Below are 26,353 nucleotides of genomic sequence, written 5' to 3'. Positions count from 1 at the left end.
CACGAGTCATGCCTGGGTTGTAGTTGAACCATGGACTGTTACTGTAAAAAGGGTTGTTCACATTGTCTGAACACAGCTGCAATTTAAACAAAGGTGAACAACCCATAGGTCACAACAAAACAACAAACCATGTATTCCTTTCATGGGTTGTTTGTAATTATTAACTGTGGTTTGTTAGTGCAGTTGGGTTCAGACAACACAATAACCCATGTTTTACCAGCAATGCATGCTGGGTGTTGTCTCAACCTAGTCACTGACTGGCAAAGTCTTTTTCCATTTCAGGCAGGAGCTTTTCTTGCCCTACCTGGAGAATTGAACCAAGGACTTCTGCAATCAAAGTAGGTGTTCTGAGAATGAGATATGACCCCTGAGTAATCGTGCCCACCCCCTTTAAAATTGTGCTGGCCACATACATACAAATGTGCTTAGATACTTTCAAAAAAGAATGAACATTTTCATATCTATTTTATTTCTTTTATTTCTGAAAACATTTAGATGCTACTTTTCTAGGAAGTTCTATCCAGTTTACAATGACAACAATGCAATTACAAGCCAACAACATTAATGAGTCAGTAACATACAAATAAATGAAATATATGTTTTCACAGATGGGTTGTCCAGACAATTAGGGGAGCTGTGTCAGTTATTCAAGAGATGTTTGATGCAATCTTATATACATTTCCATGGAAGTACATCCCCATGAAGTTCAACAGGGCTTCCCCTCAGTCATTTCATCATAATGATTCATCATGTATTTTGTCATGCTACATTTTCTAAATACCTTGCATTGCTAACACTAGCTAGTATGTTGTACTGCTATAGAAATGATCAGCTGTACAGTGAAAAGCTGATGATTATTTAAGCAACAGCTCTTAAACTCACTGATAGCTCCCACAAAAGACAAGTCTGAATTTCATGTGTTAAATAAATAGACTCCCTTGACAGCCTACGTATTTTAAACTAACTTGCAGGGTAGGGTGGGTTTCTGCAGCCTTAAGTGCCACTTGTATACCTTGAATTCAGTGTCAATTCTGTGTTGCTAAAAGTCTGATTCTAACACTGCTGTGTGGGGTGAAATTGCAGACCTGGTGGGGCATCATGGCATTGCTCGTGAGCGTGCTTCTGCTCTAAAAGAAGATTCACCTCTCAAGTTGCAGCAGCAGAATCGGTATCCTTACACCAGCAATGCAAAAAAGTCCCTATGGCAGTGAGGGACCTGTGTCCTTTCAGCTATTGCTGGGCTACAGCAATCCCAGCAGTGCTGACCATTGGCCACGCTGCCTAGGGCTGTCAGGGCCTGGAATCCAACCCCGAGGAGTTGTCAGTGGCCTCAGCCGTGTCCTTGCTAAGGGAATGTGAGGCACTGCAGAGGGTGCACGGATGGCTGCAGTCATTGGTATCTCCTTGCATGCAACCACAGAAGCAGGAAACGTTGCAGTGAAGGGGAAGGGGTCTTGTCTGAAGGTGAGATGGGCACTCAGGATGATCAGGTTGGGTTCTCTCCACTCCACGGAGACTGACAAGGGTGCAGAGACATCTAGTGGCAAGTTTTAATACTGCAACTAAGCCCGCCTAGGAGTCATCACATCACCCATCATGGAGTTCAGGGGGAATGGGTGCTTGAAGTTGGTCCAGCTGGGACTTCATGCAGAATGGCTGCCACAGGGAGGCCGCTTGAAGCTGCAGCTGTGGGCCATCTGCTGCATGCACTGAGCAGACTGCTGGAGTTGTGGTTGCTCATCAGAGCACAATGGGGGTTCTTGCACCGTCCCACTGATGTCCCCAGGCAACTTGTAGGCAGTGCCATTCTCTGCTGGCAAAGCACTGGGGCACAGTTCCCAGCATGCAGTTCCTGGCACTCTGCTTTAAAAGAGTAGCAACAATACACACCAATCAAATGGCAGAATTCCTTGCACATTTGCACAAATGTACACATCAACTGTGCACTTTTTGAAATGTACACATTTTCTCCCATTGGTTCATTAAAGCCTATTTGGGTGCACTTTTGAAATGTGCCTGTTTTTAAACGTGTGTGTTTCCACTAAACACAATCTTCAGACACTACCTACTTGTAGCGTGAATCACATTGCAAGCTTGGCAATATAAAAGCTTGACCACAGAGGGCATTCATGCCTGTGTTTGGATCAGAGAGATGTACATTGGTTGAATTGCAGTCAAAGATGTACTGGAACAAAATTCTCAGGCAATTCTAGCAAAGAAACCAGCAGCCTGCCTTTCCTTGCCAACCACGTGGGAAGAGCCAACAAGAAAAGACAGGCTAGCAGCCTCCCAGCACACTGGAAAATTGATGGTGATGGTGTGACCCATTCATCCTCCAGTCCACAAAATGTCCATCCTGGCTCCTGCATGGATAGTATGGAAACCAAATGGGCTGAGGAAGGAGACGTGGAGTGATCCATCCTCCTCCAATACTCCACTCTCCTTTGTGCATAGAATTCCATTAAGCCAGTCACCTATAATGACCAGGCAAGCAGTTAAAGTTACAGCCTTGTACTTAAGGCTACTTACACACACACACACACACACACACACACACACACACACACACACTTTGACACAAGCATGCAATTTCAAATAACCCAAATCCAAAAGTACCCATACTTAGGGATGTTACGTGAGGTGCTATAAGAAAAAATCAGAATAGAAAACATTTCTATTCTAGAACCTGTTTATTATCTCTTCCTGCAGATTCAGGTGTGTCTCCTACCAGCAGGTGTGGTACATCAGTGGCAACTTCTGGCTGTTGGGAAGTGCCCTTGCCCCCCCCCCCCCAGAGTGGGCTAGCATCCCATCCTGCTGCCACTCAGTGCACTTGAAAATGAGGTGCAGCTGGGAGCACATCCATTGTTTGGAAGCAAGTCATGCACCCGGGAAGTGGCTGCTTTTTTCTGCCGTTTGCTCCCACTGTAGCCAGCCAATCCCATGAGCCAAGTCACAGCAGCTAACCAAATGCTTCTTCCAGGAAGTTTGTAAGTCAACCATAATGGCAACAGGATTTTCTCCCAGGAACTGCTGGTTCTTTCTGGTCAACATAACTACTGATAATAGACATGGGGCAGATCTATACAAGAAACCCTTCCATTGATCAGGAAGCTCTATGCAAAATACATTTACTGCTGCTGGGAAAACTGCTAATAAATACAGCACCGTTTGCACTGTATTGAAAGCTTGATCTTGTGTCACACACACACGCAATCACAGGAGAAGTGCAAAGGCATGAAGGAATAGAGACCATTTCAGAAAGGAAGAACATGCTGACAGCTCCTTCTGTCCCTTCACTAAAATCATAGGGAAGAGGAAGGGGGCACCGGAGGAGGCTGTGGTAGTGCTTATGGCCATCTTCCCACTTTGCACAAAGGGAAGTCAGCAGGATGAGTACCCACATTTCCACCCACCCAAAAGCAATTCCTGAAAGCAAAGGCAGTCCCTCAGCCATGCTGACTTCCCAACAGTAGGCACCGTTGAAATCAGTGGGGATTATTTCTGAGTAAAGCCAGTGAAAATTAATATTTTACTTCTGCATAGACATGCCTTCTGGCTCATTTTCAGCTAGTTGGTCCATGAGGTAGTGGACAAAGGAGACATTCCTTTTTTTTTCAATGGGGTGGTATGACAAGGGGAGCAGTACTACATTTACCCTCCAGTGCACTGGACAAGTTAGAGACAGAGAAAAGCCATGGAGGAGAGGAAGAGGGAGCCAGGAAAGCAGCGAAAAGATCTCCTTCTCAGAGCTGCTGCTGGAAGCTTTGGGAGGGCATGTGCTCTCCCCATACCAGCCCACTGAATCCAGTCCCCCTGCCCCAGAGCAGAAGAGCAAGTTTAGAGCAGACTGATACATAAACCGGGGGGATATAATGACTAAAAGAGTATGCAGAGGATAGATTGGGGTTAAAGTCATGGGGCAAACCAGTGAGTCAGACATTCCCATGCTGGAAAAATGCTTAAGGGAGATTCAGCCCTGAACTTTCTGGACTTTATAAAAATGATCCAACAAGAAGATAAAAGAATAGGATGAAGGAAGAACTTCCCACGCAACCACCCACCCACCCCTGGGCAAACTGGATCACTAGGGCCCAGGTATAGGACAGGGCCTATTTGAAGGATATAAAATGGAATAGGGACCCACATGTGAGCATCTTGTAGGAAGAGCTGGCTGAGGATGGGAGTTTTTAGACACTAGATGTCTCTCCTTCATGATCAGATATTCATTTAGAAAGCACCAAATAGCCATCCCATGCCACAAGACATGGCCTTCCATTGACCAGACTGAAAGAGATCAGCTGCAAACTGCAGATCGCTCTGGACTATATGCCCAAGTAGAGAAAAGCATTTAATTGTGCTGCAGAAGGGAGCTCACAGGATAAAGAGCACCTGGGAACCCAAGCAAGTGAGCCAAGCCACACCGTTTAAGGAAGGCAATTGCTCCAAGAACAGGAACTAATTCTGGAACAACATCCAAGCGGGCATAAATTGGGCACTAAGCTGGATCTCAGACACATTACAGGATGCAGCCTTCTCTTCTTTTCCTTGCTGTAGGCTGTGAGTAATCCTTCGGTGTCTGAAACTTCTGTCTCTATCCACTCCCAGTGAGTCCCATAATTAGTAATGTGAACTGTATGCATCACTGGTGGAAAAGGTGGAAAGGGAAAGATTTTCCTGGCATCCAGCTGGTAGGATGATGAGTGGAGCATCATTGCCCCCGGCCTGGACTCCAGGGTAGAAGTAAGGCCGGAGGACTCCCGAGAAGGAGTTGGCAAAGGTGAAGATTTGAGACCCATTGTCGGCATTATAGAAGGAGACCTCCCCGGAGTCGTAGTCCAGGAAGATGCCAACCACCCCAGGTTTCTCTTTCAGCACCAGTTCTGTGAGAGGGGAAGTGAGGGCGGCATACTCATCTCCATTCCTCAACCACACCGTCCAGAACCCCATCGCAGGCGAGGGTGTGAAGATCCCTTGGCGGCTCACTGTTTCCTGGCAAACCCCGAGAGTCCAGCTGGTCTTGCTCTCCACACAGACTTCCCAGTAGTGCCTCCCAGATGTGAACTGCTCACGGCCCATTAGGCAAGTGCATGTCTCGAAGCGGGACAGGCTCTTGGGCAGATCCTGCTTTCGATCTCCCACCTGGACTCTAAGCAGATCCTCTGACAGGAGCAGGTAGGGATTGGCGGTGTCGGGATCAAAGGTCACAGGGGCTGCAGGGGGAAACGGGCACCATCAGTCCAGCTCTCACATCACTGCACTCGTACTGAAAATATAAGTGGAGAAAGCTCCCTTGCCCCACAGTATGACAACTTGACCATTTGAAAGCTGGTGTGGTGTAGTGTGGTGTGCTGGTAAGAGGGTTGGAGCAGGAGATCCAGGTTCTAGTCCCCGCTCAGCCAGGAAGTTCGCTGGGTGACTTTGGGTCAATCACAGATTCTCACCCAGCCTACCTCACAGGGTAATTGCTATGAGAGGGATATCTGCATAAGAGATTAGATGAGGCTGGGGACTTAGGGGCACAGATTAGAGACACCCCCCTTGCAGTCAAGGGGCTCCTCAGGTCATTGGACATTACGGGTTACACCCGAGAGTACATAGAGAGTTGGCAGGGGTTCTCTCATGCCCACTGGCCTCCATTTTTGACGTCTCATGGAGAACGGGTGAAGTTCCAGAGGACTGGAGGGTGGCATCAGTGGTCCCAATATTCAAAAAGGGTAGTAGAAAGGACATGGGGAATTATAGACCAGTTAGCCTTATGTCCATTGTAGGAAAAACAATGAAAAGGCTCATAATAGAGAGAGATCTAGTGATGCTAGATAGGGAAGGGAGGCTGACAGCCACACAACACGGCTTCCGCAAAAACAGGTCCTGCCGGACAAACCTTGTGGAATTCTATGACAAGGTTTTGCAATGGCTAGATGGAGGGGATGCAGTGGATGTGGTATACCTGGATTTCAGCAAGGCCTTTGACAAAGTGCCCCATGATATCCTGGTGGAGAAACTGAGGAGTTTTGGGATACACCAAAGCACTGTTCAGTGGATTAGGGGATGGTTGGCTGACTGAAAGCAGAAGGTAACCATTAGTGGGGAATCATCGGGATGGCAGCCAGTGACAAGTGGGGTCCCCCAGGGCTCTGTCCTAGGGTCGATCCTGTTTAATCTTTTCATTAATGACATGGAAGAAGGGGTGAACAGTCTGCTGATCAAATTCACAGACGACACTAAAACTGGAGCAGTGGCCACAACTGAGGAGCAGGTACTTCAGATCCAAAAGGATCTGGACAGACTATGGAAGTGGGCAGGAGACAACAGGATGGTGTTCAATGTGGATAAGTGCAAGGTCTTGCACTTGGGGCATAGGAATAGCTGGCATAAGTACAGGTTAGGTGACAAGTGGCTGGAGAGCAGCACTTGTGAAAGGGACCTCGGGGTACTGGTTGACTGCAGGCTAAACATGAGTCAGCAGTGTGATGCGGTGGTCAAGAGGGCGAACGCCACCCTTGGTTGCATAGCCAGAAGTGTGGCTTCTAGATCAAGAGAGGTATTACTACCACTCTATATGACTCTGGTGCACCCACAACTGGAGTACTGTGCTCAGTTTTGGGCCCCTCATTACAGAAAGGATATAGCCAGGTTAGAGTCAGTGCAGCGTAGGGCCACAAGGTTGGCGGCCGGTTTGCAGGGGATGGGGGATCAGGTGAGACTGAGGGAACTGGGTCTCTTCAGCCTGGAGGAGACTCAGGGGTGATCTGTTGGTGACATACAGACATGTGAGGGGATGTCACATGGAGGTGGGTAGAGACCTGTTCTCCCCTGCAGAGGAAGGCAGAATGCGCTCGAACAGAGCAAAGCTCAGGGAGCCAAGGTTCCATTTGGATGCCCGGAAGCACTTCCTGACAGTCAGGACCCCGAGGGTGTGGAATGGGCTTCCATGAGAGGTCGTTGAGGCCCCATTGGTGAGGGTGTTGAAGGATAGGCTGGACATGCACATGGTGGGCATGTCGTGAGCGGAGCCGGCTGGTGCCGGAGGTCAGACTAGATGGCCCAGAAGGCCCCTTCTGACTCACTCTGTTTCTATGTTACTATGAGGATCAAATGGAGATTTGTAAGCTGCCTTGGTTTCCTCACAGAGGGTGGTGGTGATCATGATGCTACTTCAGTTTTGCCTTGGTGGTAGAGTCTGTCTCAGACCTGCTATGAAGGGGGTTGGAGAAATTTGCAAATGATCAACATTAGTGTGGACTGAGAGCTCATAAGGCATACACCATGTTGAAGCTAAGCAGGTCTGAGGCTGGCCTGAGCTTGGATCACCTGGGAACTGCATGGAATCACCTTGAGTTCCATAGTAGGAGAAAGGTGGGATATTAATATAATCAAGCAATCAAGTCAGATTTCTATAAATTTATCCGTCAGAAACCAAAGATGTCCCTTTTCTGAGTCACCCAGTTTCTGTGACTTTGCAAACCATTGTTTAAACTTTCTGTAATTGTACACAGCTTTAGTCATACAAAACTATGGAAGTTGCTTGGTAATGTATATACCATTGTGTATAACGTACATACATTATTGTGTGGTAATGTATATACCATTTTAAAAAATGCAAATACATATTATACATGTAACAAACTTTATTTTCTGTGCTCTGCTCATTGATTTTCTGGTGACCTAAGAAAAGCACACAAAATGTTATGCTCCAGCAAAATTTCCATAAATCTTGGTGGATTTTTTTAATGCCTATTTTTCTGGAGGGAGAGTAAGAATCTACATCCATCAAAGACTGGACAACAGAGTGGGTAACATCTGACCATCCACAAAACAGAAATGGAACAGATTGTGCAAGCTTCTTACATCCCTACTTGAACTTCAGTTTTGGACCTCAATGCTCATCTCATCCAATCAGCATGAAATGATGAGAATTCAATGAAAAAAGAATGCTGGGAGTTGTAGTTTAAAACAGTTGGAGTGCACCACATTGGAGGAGGGAACTCTAAGGTCTCAGGCAGGGGTGCTGCCCATCCAATCTTAACCAATGCTTCTTTTGACTGGGTGCTCTTAAGAACGGCATGCAAAGCCAGGGCTCTGCCACTGAACCACAAGCACTTCCAAAGCTTTCTGTGGCTGGTGCTGGCAGTTTGTAGTTGGCTCCCAGCATGGAATGAAGAAAGCAATCAGGAGGTAAAAACCACACCACCGCACTGCATCCAGCCCACCTGCCAGCCACCAGTTCCGGGTGCCACTGCATCACCACTCATCTTGCTGATCCCAAGTCAGCAGAAGCGGTGCCTTCTGCCTTCATTTTGTTTTCATCAAAGCACGCCATCGAATCCTGCCTGCCTAGCTAATCATACAGGGAAACAAAGTGGGCAAACATCTTCATGAAAGTGACATTCCAATACTCAACATATAAAATCCAGGGGAGGGGGAGCCACTTTCTGGACTGATCTATTGCTACATGCTCCTTAGCTCTTTATAAAGAAGTAGCCATGCTTAAAAGAGTCAGTTTCACATACCACTCCAATGCAGAAATAGCTCCTGGGCCTGACCTCCTGGGAAAATGTGCCTCCAGAAAGTAGCTGGGGTCATTTTAACACAGACAGCAATCTGACTTAGTCTGCTAGATGAGGCCAAGAAACGTATCTCATTCAGCTTGATACAAGGTAACAAGATTGTGTGTGATCAAGGCTTTTATGGGGTTCTTTAATGAACCAAAAAAGAGTGTCTAGAGCCATTAATCCCTGTTATGGCATGATCCATTCAAGTAGAGTTCCATATTTGCCCTCCCGCCCCCTGAGATCAGCAGCAGAGGCCCTCCTCCGGGAGCCCTCCATGAGAGACATTAGGAGGCAAAGTACCCAGAGGAGGGTTTTCTCTGCAGTGGCACCCTGCCTATGGAATGCGCTCCCCAGAGAGGTCCGCCTGGCACCGCCGTTATTTGTTTTTCGGCACCAGGCTAAGACCTTTTTATTTCAACAATATTTTAATAACTTTTAATATCACTTTATAGGTTTTAATATGCAGCCAGGGTGGATTTGGATTTTATCTGTATTATGTTTTATTTTATTTATGTAAGCCATCCCGAGACTATGTGATGGGACGGCATACAAATGCTCCAGATAGATAGATAGATAGATAGATAGAGATGGACACATTTGCCAATCTTGATTTCTATCAGTCTTTCAACCGTCCAATCTTGAGTTTGGTTCATCTTGAACTCGAGAATTTCTTCAGCATTGGGTTCTGTTTTTGAACTTGAGCATTTAACATTCAAAAGCATTTTTGGTGCATATTCCTCCCAACTTATGAACCTTCATATGAATTTTTTCCTGGCAGGCACATTTTTTGGTGATAATGCCAATTTGGGCAGAGCATTCTACAGTGTGTGCGATTCACATTTTTAATTGGAAAATTTTGTAAAAGTGTGAAGTTTGAAGAAAACCTGAACTTTGGTTAACAGTATGGTTTGAAAATTGAAAAGTGGGTGAATACACATTTAGAGAGGAACAAAATGAATTTCTCCTCATCCCTACAGCCAAGTGAGCAGCTGATGTGCAGGAAGTCCATGTGACCCAGGCAACTGATCAGTTGATGTCCAGAACCAGCTGCATTAACATAAGTTTGGTCACCGTTTTCAGCTGAACACCCTCAGCCTCAGTTGCCTGCAGTTCTTTTCATTGCTAGAAGGATCAAAGCTACCCAAGTTTTGTTCCGAAAGGAAACTGTCTGCAAACATTGGCTACAGGCTGGAACAAAAGCTTTTGCATTTGCATTCCATCCACCCCAGAACTTTGGCCACTGGGCAGTACAGAAATTAAAGAAGGAAGGATGGATGGACAGATGGACAGACAGATGGAGATGCTTTTGCCACAGTGCTTGGAGTGTTCATATGCCTAGTGTACATTTGCACAAGGGTAGGGAAGAATTTTGTTCCAGCTCATCTTTACTTAGAATTTGCCAAAATTCACAAAGGTCTTCATATCTGGAATGGAAAGGACTTGGTGGGGAGGCACTGATCGTGGGGAATAATAAATTGGTTAGATTCATCCACCCAGGCAAGAGCTTTACACTCTCAGCTCTTTAAAAAGCCCTTGTGTGCCTCCTTATGTATCCAAACCACCTCTGAGATGCTAAATTTGGATTGCCACCTTTTTCTTTTTCTTAGGGGCTCCTCATCTGTTATTGCTATAGGGGAGCAGGCACAACATGGGCCTTTGTTGTTGCTAAAAACTTACCATAATTCATCAATATCGTCATATGTGAGACAGAAAAAACATACTTAAAAATAAGTAAAATGCAAGAGAAAGCAAATTCATCCATTCTTTATGCTATATTGTTTCTCACTTACTTCGATATCTTTGGAGTAAGTCCATCAGCCCAGGAACGTTGTACGAGTCATGCAGATCCATTGAGATGGGCTGTGGTTCCTGCAGCGACACCCCCTCAGTCCTATGGACAACATGGCACCAGTTATCCTACAGAAGCCGGAAGCCAAGAAAAGCCAAAGAAACTTAAGGTGCAATCTTCCGCATGCTTCAATACAAAAAGGTGCTACGGCTTTAGGCATGGCTGGCTGGCTGGCTGGCTGGCTAGCTGGAAGAAAATTGCACCAGAAGCTGTATCCTCTGTACATGTTCTTGGGCATAAGTGCTAATGAACACACGTTAATGTATTTCTAAATAAACTTTCATAGGCTTGGATTGCAGTCAAGATTTAGTAATCTACTGACCTGGTCAAGGTTTTTTTCACATCCTAGAGGGAGCAAACAAAAACAATGTGAGTCACCTGGTGTTTTGTAATGCCATGCTTTTAAAGCATTGCCCAAGTATAAGTGCTGTGTCCGCCTATGTAAAGAACCCAAATCAAGAGGCAGTTCTGCTTTCTTTGGCCTATTATTTACTTTGCATCCTGGTATTCTTCTATTGGCATGACAGGCTCCATATGCACCCACTCAGGAAGCCTTATTGGCTAATTTGACAGGATAAAAAACCCCCAATGAATAAATTAATATACCAAAACCCCATCTTTGGCACAACTGAGAGTACAGTGCAGCAGTTAGAACATGAGAATCAGGTTTGAGGAGGTACAGGTTTCAATCTCAACACAACCATCTCGGTCAGTTTAAGCTATTCCACAAGGCTGTTGCAAGGTACAATGGCTAGGAGTGTTCTCCTTGGAGGTAGGGTTAGACAGCTCTGGCAGGCCCAGAGGACTTTCCAGCTAGCTGTCTCAGAGAGTCCCACCTTAAGCAAGGAGGCGGCTGGCTGCTGACATTTGTCCTCCATCTCAGAGATCAGCTCGTTCAGTCCCGTACGCTGCCCAAGCATGAAGGCCAAGTTCATCTGCAACTGTTTCAGCACAGCCTGCTCTTCATCCTGAAGCTGCCTCAGAAGCAGCTGCTCCTCTTCGTCCAGCGCCCGGCGACGTCTTTCGAACCCATATGCAATGAGCATTCGCCGTTCCTCTACTTTCTCCTACCGGGATCATCAACAGATAGAACGATGTATCAGTATGTTCAAGGCAAACCTTCCCTGAGTGTGATCGTTTGGTTATTTCTTCAAAGCGACCTGCTCAAGGGTTCCCTGACCTTTCTTGGTCAGTGGACAGATGTTGACATTTGAGAGAGTGTTGTGGTGGGTGCCCTCACAAAATGGCTGCCATGATTGGCACAGCCTGTTACAGAACACTCATTTCCCAGAAGACAAACCTGGTGAGATGAAAAGAAAAGGAACTTGCCCATGAGCTTAAGTCCAAGCCAGAGGTGGAATCTGAGCTGCAAAACACAAAGGTTTTCAACTCTGGAGTATGCTGTCCTTCCAGGTTCAAATTAGCAAAAAAGAAGACTGAAGAAATGGAATTAAAAAATCAGGACCAGCGGACAGACTGGCCAGCAACAAGGGAAGTGCTCACAGCATAATGTGACAGCCCCAGCCCTATGTAGAAGAATTAAAACAATCAATTAATACGCATATTATAAGATCGTATGTAGATTTATAAGATCCATCAAACAGTTGATCACATAGTGAGACTGTGCACAGAACTGTTCCCTGAATATTTGGATGGAGCAGAAAAAATTTGTGGAAATTTTGGTGAGAAGATTAATTTATCTTACTATACACAGATGTGCTGTCAAGAAAAGTATGCATGCATGTTTGTGGGGGGGGGGGTTCTAGCTTTTCTCTTTTTGTTTTTCAAAGGTCATGCTGACCACTGGTTGCAGCCAGAGTGCATCACTAAAGTTAGAAGAAAAAGCTTCAGCTCCTTTGTCTGCAAAGAGAAGTTAACCAACCCTCAACCAAACATTTCTTATAATAGTACTCATCTGCAAAAGCAGCCAGATTCCAAACACATCCCACACGTCCATGAGATGGGGAAATCCTTGGCCCTTTAAAATGTGGGATGAGTTCTCCTCACACTCATGCACTACCTAGAATAATCCTTTCTCGACTTTGGCCCCCAACAGCCTCTCCTTTGCCTAAGACTCACCAAGAATAACCAGGGAAGCACCCACAGGCAGGAAGTCGCTGAGAAATTACACCAGGCCATCATCCATTTCTACCCCACTACCAATCAGTCCTGAGTCTAAAGCAGCTGCTGCAATCGCCAGCTGTTTCGTGATTGGGCAGGTTAAACTTCAAGTCACTGTCCCTGCCTGTACTTTCTGCACTCTGCATCCCTTTGGCCTCAATGCTGATGATTCTCAGCTCCCATTACTGTGCCACCACATGTAGTTACTCTGCAAGAGTCAGACAAAGTGAGCGTTCAACAAAACTTATGTCTTGATAAATTGGCCAGGAAGCCCTTCCCAGCCTGGTGCCCTCCAGATGTTTTGGGCTACGAGTCCCAAGTTTCCTGGCCATTGCTGGATGGCTGAGACTGATGGGAAATGGCATTAAGAACATCTGAAGGACACTTGGAAGGATGCCTTTACGATGTTGCAAGACTCTGGGATTTTACTGCAAGAGACGGACAAAAGCATGCTCTGGAAAACATTTCCCCAGCTCTCTCTGGAGTTTCATCATACATCTCAGTAGACACAAGGGCTCCAAATAATATCTGTACCACATGGCTTGTGTTAAACCAGTGCAGTGGGGGAGGGGTGAGGTCAAGGGTTTGCATCCATAGAAATGAATGGATAGTAGCTAGAAAGAATGCCTGGATTCATAGCTGCTGGGACCACAGAAACTGAGCTCTCTGTGGCATGGAAATAAACCCGCTAGTGGCCAAAATATCAAGCTACTGTTAAATATACAGCAACTGGTGTCAGAGGCCCATTAACAAAGAACAACAACCATAAACTTGCCCTTGCAAGCCCCATATCTCTGCCCTGTCTTGCAAGGCCAGGGGATTTCCTGCCTCTGATCCTTCGGCAGTAATAACGCAGTGGTGGTTTTATGTGTTGCTTTTTAATGTAAACAGCTTTGTTCAGAACAGGCCTGCCAAACACCCTCTTCCGCTGGCACTCGCACACCCACATTCTGCAGTGAGTGAGAAACCACCAAGCCCATTAAAAGCAGTCCACCCCGCTCCCCTAGCAGTAGCTCCTTGTCTAGCTGAAGGTGATTAGGAAGGAGGAACAAATACATGACCCAAGCATGTGGACACAGTGCCTCTGAGAAAGTGCAGAGTAGCTCTTTCCTGCAATTTCAAGTCAGCACCATCAGCTCCTTACACATGTAGGATCCCATCTCACAAAGGCTGTGGGGCCAACTTACTCCATGCCTGCGAATCAGGATAGCACAACCCTCAGATGGGGCAAGGGTGGGTTTTCCCCAGCCATCTGGGTAGACTCACTTCCTGATTGTTCAGCCACATTCCAGATTGTGCAAAGCACTTACCGGAGAGGAGGAGTGCAAGAGGCAAGCGGACATATGAAAAATGATGCGTGTGCCCATTATGCAAGCGAGTATGAGGAACTCCTGAGTGGCGCACTCATCCATCAGCCCTTTGGCACCCTTGGTCCTCCCATTGCTAAAATAGCATCATGAACCCAGTCAGGTTCATCTCATCTTGGTTCCACAGAAGTCAGTGATTCATTCATCATTTCACAGTCCATGTTAAAATCTGTATATTTTTGTGGACCTTTTCTCTAATCTTTTAGGATGCTCTGTCACCCTGGTCCCACGAGAATGAAGCCTCTGAACTTGGAGGCTTCCAAGCATCCAGTGCCTTTCCAGTCTGCTGCCAGTAGTGGCAGATGGAACAAGAAGAGGTGATTTTCATTCCCTGTCTTCCTTTCTTTCTCTTACCTCTTGATGAGCCTCTGAATCTATCTACAGGAGGTGTGCTGCTGGAGAAGCCCTAGGATTTCTTCTAACTTGGTCTCTCCTTTCCCTTTCCCCTTCCCCTTCAATGCTGCCTTTCTCATTGCTTTGAGCTCATCTGAGGCCGTCTTTGTGACCTCAGAGATCAGGTGCCCTCTTGTTTCTGCAGCAGCTCAAGACGGGGAGAGGGGGGCAATATCAGTTTTGGCAGTCCCCAAAGTCAAAGCAGTGTCTAGAGTTAGAAGCTCATCCTTTTTTTTTTCTTTTAAAAAATCCTATGATCCTTGGGATGCTCTTTGAAAACCATAGGAGTACAACTTTTATGAAGGTGTACTGGTTTTATTCTTAGCTGCTAGTTTTATCTTGGTTTCATTCTTTGTTGGTTTTATTCTTGTTTGTTTGGGTTTTTTGTTTGCTTTAATATTCATACTGTATTTTAAAAAATGTATTGTATACAACCCAGAGAGCTCCATCTATTTATCGATTTATTTATTATTTATATTCTATACTGCCCAATGGCCAAAGCTCTCTGGGCAGTTCACAGCAGCATGCTTAGAAACGATATAAAGTATACCAACTAAAACATATTAAATATCATATAAGTTAGCAATACAAAAATTAAGACCAAATAAAAACAGGAAAACAAAATTATGCATTAAAAGACCCTGTTAAACCCTGTTTTTGTACACATTGTTAATGTCCTCATTTCCCTGGGCACTTTACATTCTTGAAATACAGCACATAACACATAATTCCATAACTAAGCACGTTGTGCACATTCCCTGAGAAGGAAGCTTGCAAAAGTGTGTGTGGCGGGGAGGGGGCGGCGGGGGATATTTCTGGTTACATAACTCTTGTTTCAGCTCAGGAAGTCTTGGGGATTGCCAATATAATAACTTGGTTTTAAAAAATGCAGAAGTATATTTTTTCCACCCTCTCCTGAGCATGGAGCACAGCCATTTAGCATGAGGGACTATCTCCACTGCTCATCCCCACAGCTGGGAAAGCTTCCCCTGTTTATTTCTGGGGGATGTCGGATTGCTGGTTTTAAAAGGTACACGAATGGAGTCAGTAAGAAAACAGAACAGCGGGCAGCTCTGTGTCAGCCTGGAACCCCACAGCCATCCCTGCACTGGCCCAAACTAGTCACAGGAACGTAGCAGAGACCATGAGGGAGGCAAGGAGGGGGCTATGAAGTTGCCCCCACGTCAGACCACTGAGTCTTCTAGCTCCTTATACTCATCTGAATGGTCTCTCCCACTGCTACCTGGAGATGCCAAGGACAGAGCCTAGGATCTTCCATATTGCTCCCATGTAGCTAGCTTCCTTGAGGATTGATGTGTGGAGTGCACCATGTTGTTCTCTAATGCCCTGAAAATTCTTGGAATAGCAATTCCTAGGGCTTCTCCCCATTGGTCATGCTGGCTAGGGCTAATGGGAGTTGAAGTCCATAGAACTGGAAAGGCCTCAAGCTGAAGGAAGACTGGGCTAGTAGCAATTATTTATCCTTGCAATGACATGCATAACAGCACATACCTTCCACTGAGTGGTTTTCATCTCCTCCTGAGCCTCCAGTTTTGTGGCTTCCTCCAGCACATTCCTGAGAAATTGCACAGCTTCCTGGAGCTTGATCTACAGAGAAAGTACACAAGTTTGAGTGGGGTTCTTAGAATCATAGATTAGTAGAGTTGGAAGGGGCCATGAAGGCCATTGAGTCCAACACCCTACTGTGTGTATGCATGTGGCGAGGAGTGCATCTAGGATCAGTGTCCTTCCATGGTGGATGTGGTCTCCTCTGGGAGTGCTCTCATGGAGGCATAGTCTCAAGAGATACATCTCCAGCGCAAACTGGTATCAGGAAAGCTCCAGTGTGGTCTTCAGAATGCTCACACCACGACCTACTTCCTCTTCTTGAGTCAAAGAAGATGCATCCGTGGAATGTCCCATCTCCGTAAGAGTATCAATCTTGTGCCTCTCTCTGGAAGTATGAACTGCTTGAGATGAGGGGCTGCATTCTGACCCCACCAACACAACTCGGTGCTGTTCAACATCACTCAGCACTGTGGATTATGGTAAACCACCCAGAAAGCTTCAGCTGTGAAGCACCATTGAAGTGAAATAAATGACCCTATTTGGTATGCTGTCCCCATGCTCTGGGGATGATCACTTCTTTGGGGTGAGAAGCTTCATCCCAACCTGTAACATGACCCAGTGCACATCCTAAAACCCTCCCTCAAGGAGTACCATGTTTGGAGTGAGAAGCTCCATCCAAATCGCTGAGGGTGGGAAGGGCAGGCAGCAAGAAAAGGGGTCTCTTCTCCACAGTGCCATGCAGCCAAGGAAAAGCATTTTATCTCCTAGCAGGCTGAGCTGGGACATCACACCCATTCAGAAGCAGAAACTGAGAAGAGGGAGGCATGGAAGGTGGCATCCTTATGCACTGAACCCTTCTGAATAGTAGTCCTGCCTGCCTCGAGCCATGGTTGTCAGGCCAGCTTCCCTTTATGCAAATAGTGCTATTTGCGCAAATTGCATACATTCATCCAAATTGTGCCAATCACATGATTTGCACAAATATCCTTGGTTTATTAATTTATTCATTTTACAAAATGTGCCAACTGCAGTCTGTCTTAGGGAATGGAAGTCTGTGAGGTTGGGCATTACTTATCCCACTTCTGATCATTGCATCTGAAGCAGGCAAGAAGTTCTTTGAGCTGAGATAAGCAAATCCACAACATTCTCCAAGAATATAATTATGTAGCTATTTTGAAACTAAGCAGAGGGGAGTGCCTAGAGGCAACAAGGAAACCCACCTAAGCTCTTCTAAGATCATGCTTTAATTTTTTAAGGCAAACAATTATTTATGATCATTATTATTTGTAAAGTGAGCAAAATTTCTCGGCGGTATCCTGGGTTTCCCTGGGACATCTTCACATTTTGCCTAAAGCAGATGTAGGTGACCTGGTGCATTGCCCTCCCAGTGCTTTGGACTACATCATCTATCAGCCCCAGCCAATGGTCAGGGCATGTGGAATTGTAAACAAAGAAATGCTGTGGGCCTTGGGCAGCTCATTCCTGGCATACAGTTGATGGTAGATTGCTACCTTCTGGCATTTCAAGGGAAGCAAAAAGAGCCACGCATTGTTTTGAGAGGAGCAGCAATTCTTGGGAGGAAGACGCCTCTTCAAGGGCTGGTGAGAATGTGAAAGCAGCAGCTACCTTCATTATTTCAAGGCTTGTTCCATTCATGGAATGTCTGGACTGGGGCTACTTTGGGCTGCTGCACTCAACAGGAGACACACAATGAGAGATGCCCAAGATTTTAGAGGTCTTGTCCGTGATAGTTCAGAATAGCATCTTTAGTTTTGTAGCACCCACTCCCTGGAGTGCTCTAATGTTGGATAAGCACCCATCTTTTCAGGTTTTCACTGCAGATGTGCTCAATAAGGATTCCTAGATGGTAAACTGGTATTCTATCTGCATTCATATTATGCAGTATTTAATTATGATCTTGTACTGCATTTTTGTATATTGCCTAGGCTTTTTAAATGCAAGCAAGTCACAGGGATCATTACATGATTTTTTTTACAGAAGCAATGGGGTGAAAGGACTTCCCCCTAAATCTGTCTCTTGGGGACCATTTCTCCCAGTTTGGCTCTGCTGGTAAAAGTGAGTGAGGCTGGGAGGAAAGGGCCTGGCGTGATGCACCATGGAGAGGTAATTGCTTTTTTTAAACCTGAGTTTCTGTTCTGATGCTCAGATCAGAACCCCTTCCCAACATAGATGTTAGGGGTGCCAAAGGCAGGGCTAATGGGCCACATGTGACTTGCCAGGCCATTTCGGGGTGTCCACTGCCCCCCTCCACTGCATCTGCTGCTCCACTGGCTCCGCATGGGTCTCCTTTGCTAGCACACATTGTCTCTGAATGGTGCGCATCAGGCGCTTGAGCAAACCAAGGTTACTGCTCATTGTCACTCCGAATTAGCTGCACTCCCATTAGGAATCCAGACCCCGACTCCTCCTTACCTTGTAGTCGTGAGCCGCTTCCTCAATGGGCAGGACTGTGTGTGCCCGATGCTCCCGGGATTTGTCACATACCAGGCAAATGGGCTCGCCATCATCCTGGCAGAAAAGGCGCAGCTTCTTGCCATGCCTCTCGCACAAGGCCTCACCCGGGGCTCGGCTTGGCCGCAGAGCCAGCCGCTCAATGCCCTCCACAATGTTGGCCAGCTGCTTGTTGGGCCGGCAGTTGCTTAGCAGGAAGCCAGCCCTGCACTGCGGGCAAAGGGCCGCCCCAGTTGCCACTCCCTGCTTGCAGTGATCGGAGATGCAGGCATGGCAGAAGTTGTGGCCACAGTCGATGGTGACGGGGGCCCGGAGGTACTCCAGGCAGATGGAACAGGAGACCTCATCCTGGAGCTTCTCCACAGGGTCGTCCATGGAGAAAGCCATGCCTGCCGAAGACTGCCTCGGTCCTTCTGGCAGGGTGGGCCAGGCTCTCCTTTTTGGAGGAATGCCAACGCGTATTGTGCTTGGAGGGAGTGGCCACGCAGGGAGGGTGCTCTGGCTGGCTATTTCCTCCTTGGAACCCCTCCACAAGTTTCTGTGGCTGAGAGATTCCATTCCAAGCACAAAAACAAAAAGCAGAGGCAAGCTTTTCTCACAATGGGAAGAGCTTCAGAAAGGAGAGGAAAAGAAACCAGGCACAGAGCCAAAAGGTCACAGCCTTGGACGCTTTCCCAAACAAGTTTCTGTGATGCAGAACAAACTGAGTGCAGTTTCCAAGCCAAACTCTAGAAGTTTGCAAAGCCTTACATACTGTGGCCTTTATCAGCTGCAGGCACTGGGGGCAAGGGGTGTGCCTTTTCTGTTGTTGTTTCTATTTTTATCCTACCTTTTTCTTTTCTGCAAGAAACCCAAAGCAACTTGCATGATTCTCCCCCCTTTTCTCCATATCTTCACAACAACAGCCCTGTGAGGTAGGTTGGGCTCAGAGTCTGTGGTTGGCCTAAAGTCACCCAATGAGCTTCATACCCAAGTAAGGACTAGAATCCAGATCATCCAAGTCCTAATTCGACACTCAACCCATTTTTTGCTCAGTCTTAAGATTGTGCATTTTTTCCTATCAGCATGGACAGTGGGTGAGAAACACACCCACATTCTTCCTGCCACTTTAGCTCTGTGTTCATACAGTCCCACCCCAATCATGCCCAGGTTGATTACCACCCCAGCAAGGAGTATTCAGAAGTAGGTGGGGTATGTCTATTTGGTCCTCCTAACCACAAACTCAGGTGCCAAGTACCAACAGGACTGTAATCAACTCCCTCAGAGAAGCAAGAGGGAGTTATTAGCATGCAGGAGGGAGAGGGAGAGGGAGAGGGAGGGAGACAGAGAGAGAGGTGGGGGAGGAGAGATGGGGTGTCTCCCTTCCCTTCCCTTGGATGCTAAGGAGCTAAAAAAATGGCAGAAGTAAAACAAGCAAGTGAAAATGGACAGTACAGTCCGATGATTTAGGTGGCCAGAAAGAGAGTTGAGTTTTGTGCCACACAGTATTCCTGGGTTGGCAAATAGGGAGGGACTGCCAAATAGACTGAGAGCCAGTGTGGCGTAGTGGTGAAGAGCATGGGACTGGGACTCAGGTGATCTGGGTTCTAGTCCCCTCTTAGCCATGGAGCCAACTGGGTGACTTTGGGCCAGTCACAGACTCTCAGCCCAACCTACCTCACAGGGTTCTTGTTGTGGGGATAAGATGGAGGAGAAGAATTATGTAAGCTGCCTTGAGCCCTTTGTAGGAAAAAGGCAGGATGTAAATTGAAAAAAAAGTCCCCTTTTCACCCTTTAACTCAGGAGTAAGCTCTGCTAAAGAGCAACACAAATATAGTTGTTTTGCTGGTTGGTCATCTTTGCCTCTCAAGATTTCGTCCAAGTCACAATAATGAAGGCTGGACCATGTGAACTGTAAAGCCAAGTCTAGTTTCCCCTGGAGGTTCTCCTGACACCTTCCTGAGGGCCAAGATGAACATCAAAGGCATATTTCTTTTTCATTATTACTTTAGAGCAAGCAGAGGGATCCCACTTGGGACAGAGACCCCAGTATTGTCAGTAGTGGGGGCCTTATCCTTTCCCCCTGCTATGTGTCATTGGATCATCATTTCACACGAGAAATGGTGCTGGAAGGGCCAGTGGAGGTCAAAGCAACATTGATGGTGGGAAGAGATAAAGACACTAATCTTTACTCCCAACCATGCTGGGGTCCTGATCTTGACCCAGACCCTGCACAAACTCCAATAAAGTAAAATAAAATAAAACCCCAGAAGGGCATGGGCTACCACTTAGGTGGCCCCAGGAGTAGCTCTCATACAGGGGAAAGTTCTAAGAGGAAAAGAGGATGCTGTTCAGATGCCAAAACAGCTGGTAGATCCATCTGTACTTCACTACCAATCTTCCCTAGCTCTAAAACACCTCATTTGATCACCAATACTATTTTGTGAATGGGCACATTAAACTTCAAGTTACTGTCCCTGCCGGTGCTTCCTGGCTCCACTCCACACCCCTCCATTTGAGGAGATGCCGGGGGATTGTCCTGTATTGTCCAGGGCAAGATGTATAACTGTCAGAATGGAGAGCTGGGCCCAGGCGTTACTCTTCAGCACTACCTGGTTAGCCAGCCAAAGGAGGAGGCTCCAAGGTCACCTGGTCACAGCCTACTACATCATGGGGATATGTACTGTCTGTCTTCTGTATGTGTAAACAAGTGTACACAAATGATATGCAAATCGGTTTCCCCTCTTCTTGGTAAGATTGGCCACACCATGGTGTGTTTCTTTGGCAGTTTGACTGAAGGGGTGATTTCCCGTTCTCCACTGTATCTCTGAGTTCGGGGAAAGGGCAGAAGTTCATTGTGCCTGTTAGAAGGAGTGGAGACAAGCATGTTGAGACACTGAGCAGACCTCTTGCTTCTCCTGCAGACAGCAAGAGTCAAGAAAGCCCAGGATGCAAAGCAGCAGCCTTGGTGAGAAAGAGGGGTACATAGTCCTCCACTAACCTTCCAGGCTTTTCCCCCCTTCTGTTTGCACAGATGCAGTAACCCTGTCTTAAAAGACATAACATTGAGAGGGAAAACACTCACTCCAAAGGAGGGATGCATGAGTAATTTGTATAATTTCATTTTTGATCCGGATTTAAACTGGTTTGGTACCATCTGGATTGAACGCAGATTCAAATGCAATCTGAAGCTGAAGCCTGTACATTTTCAAGCTAGCAATACGATCTGTAGCCCCCAAATTTGCACTCAGTAGAACGTGTAAATTCTGAAAAATATGCATAATGAATGTGCACATTTGAAAAATGCACATAAACATTCTTTAATCAGTGAAACAGTGCATGCATTTCAACTTTGTGCACAACTGGTGTTTGCATATGGACTATTACACACAAACACACATGGATTTTCATATGGGGGGAAAAAACAGCTCGCAATCTGATAGCGGCACATGTTGAAACAAGCTTTGAGATGGAATTTGAAGAATTTCAAATGAGCTTGGAATTCTTGGAATTTTCTTGGGTGAAAACTCCTTCTCTGTTAGGCACCCAACAATCAGGCTGGAATTCACCTGTGCTTAACAAGTTTCCAAGGGAAAGCTTCAGCTATTTACAGAGGCAGCAGATCCTTCAAAACTGTCTTCAGTCACATATTGGGGTGGTGTTACTTCATCTTTGCAGTAAGACCCACAGCCAGCTTAACAGGGTGTCATACACACTCACCCAGTTGCTGCCATCTTAATGTAATCACTCCAGCTTGTCTATATGGTCCGCAGTCCAAGTATCATTTCTGTGTGTGAAAGCTTTCTCCAAGGGAGCACATGCCTACCACATGAGCACTTGAATATCTGAAGAGTTTTGAACAACTTTCAGCCAAGGGCCTGATTTCCACTTCAAAGAACCCTTCATGGGCTGTATTTGGGAGGTGGACTGGGCCATAAGCAAAGCAGATGGGCCTAAAATACCACTAACTTCTAACACAAGGGCTTGCTGCCTGTAATTATGCCCTGGGAGAGACATTTCAACATTTTAGAAGGGGGCAGGGGAGGGGAGACTGCACAAAAGCCAGGAAGTCACCAAATGATCAGTGGTTGGGGAAAAGGTGGCCATCTGGGGAACTGCAGGGTCAGATTTGGCCCCTCGGCCTCAGTTTCTGCCCCGCTGTTCTTAGGTTTGCTCAGCAGCTTTGCAAAGCTTTTACACATGAGTCTGAAATGTCACATCTGTGCTGTGGATGGGGCAGTGCATACTGGTTTCCAGACAATTTCTTTTCAGCATGATGTTATTATTATTGCATTTTACCCACTTGTCTGGTGGGTAGAAATGACTGTCATTTCTTATACATACAGCAGTACATTCTGAACAACACTATTAAAGTGCAACTGTTGTGCCTCTCTCTCCTGGAAGCAGTGAAGCACACTAATAGTTTTTTTAAACTGCATTTTCCATGTGAAATAATTTAACTTAAGGTTTTCTGATGTTCCATTTTGGGTTTGTAATGTCTGTGTTCTCCCAAGAGCTTTGACTATTGGATGCTGTAGAAGTGAAATAAGTGCAATAGAAACAGAGCAAGTCAGAAGGGGCCTCCTGGGCCATCTAGTCTGATCCCCGGCTCCAGCCATCTCCACTCATGACATGCCTACCATGTGCATGTCCAGCCTATCCTTGAACACCCTCATCGATGGGGCCTCAACGACCTCCCATGGAAGCCTACTCCATGCTGTAGGGGTCCTAACCATCAGGATGAACTTCCTGGCATCCAAATTGAACCTTGGCTCCCTGAGCTTTGCTCCGTTGGAGCGCGTCCTGCCTTCCTCTGCAGGGGAGAACAGGTCTCTACCCACCTTTGTGTAACACCCCCTCATGTACTGATATGTCACCAACAGATCCCCAGACTCTCCTCTTCTCCAGCCTAAAAAGACCCAGTTCCCTCAGTCTCACCTCAATAAGTACAAATTGAACATTACTGATGACTTGATATAAACATGACTGAGATGAAATTATAGAAGTTAGCAGTGGTCCCGCAGTAATTTCCTGGTGCAGTATACAAAGCTGTTTGGCAGATAATGTTTGACTTTATTACAGTTTAAGCACCATTTCCCCCAGCTTTTAAACCACATTCTATGCACAGTCGGCACAGATGTAGGCTGCCTGCTGCTCCAGTGGAAGACATGCCCAGTCCGCGTCATCTGAGGACCTAACCAAGCAGCAGATACAAGATTTTGTGCTAGGTGGTTACCAGTAATGAATGACAAAGCAGCCGTTTCTGCCCCAACCTCAGCTGGGCTCCTGACACCAAACTGAACTACAATTCCCATGGGGCAGCGTGGCAATGCACAGCTGCATTATACCATCAGCATGTCTGTGTGCTGGTACTGCAAAATTGTTGGGCCAGAGATAATCATGTTCCAAGACTTCCTCAAGGAAGTATGCAAATATCAGACTCACTCTGAATCCAGTCACGGAGGGTTTGCTCTTTGCTAGCTAATAAGACTCCCGTAGTTAATTTTATGCTGTGTAGCAGAGGCATGTTCTCTCTTCCATTCTGCCTGATGAAGAGCTTGTGTAACTCCAAAGCTTACTCTAAACCTTGCTTTTTTGGTGGAGAAGCAGCCAGGGGTCAAACCTCTCCTCCCCGCTCCTCCTGTCTGGATGGTTCTATTAGGAGAAAAAGAATCAAAAATAGGCATGGCCACAGTGCTAACCTAACTGCGTCCATGTAAGCAGTGGCATGCAATTCAGAGAGCCAGCATGGTGGAGTGGTTAGTGTTGGACTAATGGTCTTAGGAGACCCAGGTTCTAGTCCTCCGTCAGCTGTAAAGCTCAGTAGGGCCAGTCCCTGGCCATAATCTGAACCCAGCTCTCAGGAATGCTGTGAGGATAAAAGGAGAGGTAAGCCACCTTAGATTCCTTGCAAAAGGGAAAAAAGGTGGGGTATAATGGTAATAAATATAAAAATAAAATACAAAAAGCATATGCCTCTGAGTTTTGACTGTTGCTTTCAGCATCATATGGCATAGTCTAGAAAAAGTATGCCAGCATCCTTGGTGACATGACAGAGAAGCCTGAGCATATCTCTCAAGGTAAGCACTCGCCTACGGATACCACTTACAAAATCCAACATGTTTGCAGAACACCAAATATGTAGACAGGGTTAGGTAAATCAGTTCTAGTGGAGGAAATGAATTTTGCTCCATTTGTGTTCTATGGGCAGTTGCAACACTGGAGCCACCTCTTGGAGGAGGGCCAGGTTGGGGCAGAGAGGGGAGAGGGAGAGGGCATATAAGTGGATCTGCTGGCCAACCGAAACTAGAATTTCTAGCTCAGTCTAGCATGTTTTCCACCCCTGAGCTATGATGCTAGTCAACAGCAGGAGAAGGAAATCCCAGTGAGGAAACGGTGTTCCACCAGAGATACCAAAGCAAGTCTTGCCATATGCTTTTTTTAAAAATCCACATTTCCAATGAACACTGATAAGTAATAAAAGCGAGCCTTTTGCTCTTTCACGATAAGGCAGCCAAAGTATTCTGTACAGCAGCCTTCTTTTTCTTTTCCAGTCAGAAAGTCTGAAGTGTGCAAAAACACCATTGGTAGCAGTGGGCATATACTTCCCTGGGCCCGGACAGAGCCAGCCCTTACGCTCCTGGTTCCAGGATGCAGGGTGCCACCAACAGAACTCTGCTTGGGACACCCCACTATCTCATCTACAAGGCAGGGCTACCCTATAAGGAGGTGTCCTTCCTAGCAGTTCTTGGCCTACGTGGGACGACACACACATCTGGTGTCTGTTGCTTGAGCTTCCCCAAGTATCAGGACTCGAGGTCCCGTGAGAGCCGCAAAAGTTCCTTCTGGTTGTCAATTATTCTCAAGTGCTGGATGCATGCCCAGGTCACAACTGGGCTCCGAGTATTGAGAGATTGCTCTGAACCTGAAAGAAAAACCACCCAGGATCAGGATATCAGGAAGCAACATCATTGATTTCTAACAAATCCCATGCAAAACAGCAAAATGTGTTCCTATTATGCACAAAATTTTGCATCCTGAGAAACTTCATTAAAAAAAAAAAATCAAGTTCCTAGCTCTTATTAAGGATATACCTTGCTTGGGCTATGCCTGGCAGACTGTCAGAAGCTGACATCTTTGTGTGGTTGAGTCAATTTCTAACTGTGAGAGCTCAGTGCTCTGTCCAGCTTCCCGTATTTGCAGACTTCCTCTTGTGCTCAGCCCAATCTTCCAAACAGAGCTAAAGCAAACCGAGCAGAGTTTGTGCAGCCGGTAACCTCCTTCCACATGAGGTGCAGCAGCCCAAACAGCAGCTACACATTGCATGGGGAAGGGATGCTGCTAGCGGTTGTGTGGGGCCCCTTTCCTGGCAAGCCTGTCATGACCAACCTTCTTTGGCAGCTGCCCCTCATGTGGGGGAAGGATGATGCTCTGCAGGGTTTCAGGCAGGTGTTCCCTCCCAGCTCTACCTGGAGATGCCAGGGATTGAACCCTGGACCTTCTGCATGCAAGGCAGGTGTCCTGCCACTGAGCCATGGCCATTTCTCAAGAAGAGGCTTCCCTGAACTGTCCTAAAGGTTCTCTGACTGCCAGGCTGTTGATGCTGTTGTTTCTGTAGCAACGGAGCAAAATTAAAAACCCTGCCACAAACATTTGGGGCCAGGTAAGAAATGCAGGAGGAGAGCACAGAAAACATTGCAATGACTGAACATGGCATGATTTCCTCATAAAAATGAACAGAGTACAGCAATTCCAGAGAAAAGGAAAGTAACCCCCCATCTTGCCCCACCCCCAGCTGCCTCACTCACATGTAGAGACACGCATCCCCCGAGCTTCTTCCAGGAGGTGCTGAGGACGACTCCGCAAGGGGGAGAGTGGAACTGAGGAAGGGGGGAAAAGCAGAGGAAGAAAAGTAGAAATGAGAACTCAGAGGAGGGAGCTGGCCTGAACCCAACCATCATGTTTTCCTACTTGGTTTTGCAAGCACAAACAACAACAAGAAACAACCATCTCTTCTAGGGCTTGTACTGATCACAATTGCCTGCTTT

The 26,353-nt window shown here is 46.5% G+C and overlaps 2 protein-coding genes across 5 annotated transcripts in view; both read right to left on the bottom strand.

Moving 5' to 3' along the window:
* Positions 1–2,549: 2,549 nt before the first annotated feature.
* On the bottom strand, positions 2,550–18,816 carry LOC123024151 (E3 ubiquitin-protein ligase TRIM58-like). The gene is made up of 6 exons (XM_044431546.1): positions 18,288–18,816; positions 15,798–15,893; positions 11,241–11,471; positions 10,727–10,749; positions 10,346–10,446; positions 2,550–5,213 (listed from the first exon to the last, which is right to left on the bottom strand). Exons 1-6 carry the CDS (start codon positions 18,711–18,713, stop codon positions 4,621–4,623), a joined length of 1,470 nt encoding a protein of 489 aa, XP_044287481.1. The 5' UTR covers positions 18,714–18,816; the 3' UTR covers positions 2,550–4,620.
* A 4,541-nt stretch (positions 18,817–23,357) lies between these two features.
* Positions 23,358–26,353, bottom strand: part of RAPGEF3 (Rap guanine nucleotide exchange factor 3) — a 72,148-nt gene continuing 69,152 nt past the window's right edge. For all 4 annotated transcript variants that reach the window (XM_044431276.1, XM_044431277.1, XM_044431278.1 and 1 more), the window contains 2 exons: positions 26,114–26,185; positions 23,358–25,230 (listed from right to left, as the gene is read on the bottom strand). In XM_044431276.1, coding sequence (XP_044287211.1) covers positions 25,112–25,230; positions 26,114–26,185 — 191 coding nt within the window. In that variant the 3' untranslated portion in view covers positions 23,358–25,111. The remainder of the gene's footprint in view (positions 25,231–26,113; positions 26,186–26,353) is intronic.

The sequence above is a fragment of the Varanus komodoensis genome, unplaced genomic scaffold (assembly GCF_004798865.1).
Source record: "Varanus komodoensis strain SLA01 unplaced genomic scaffold, ASM479886v1 scaffold22, whole genome shotgun sequence".
Taxonomy (NCBI): domain Eukaryota; kingdom Metazoa; phylum Chordata; class Lepidosauria; order Squamata; family Varanidae; genus Varanus; species Varanus komodoensis.
This window is presented reverse-complemented; position numbering and strand designations above follow the sequence as displayed.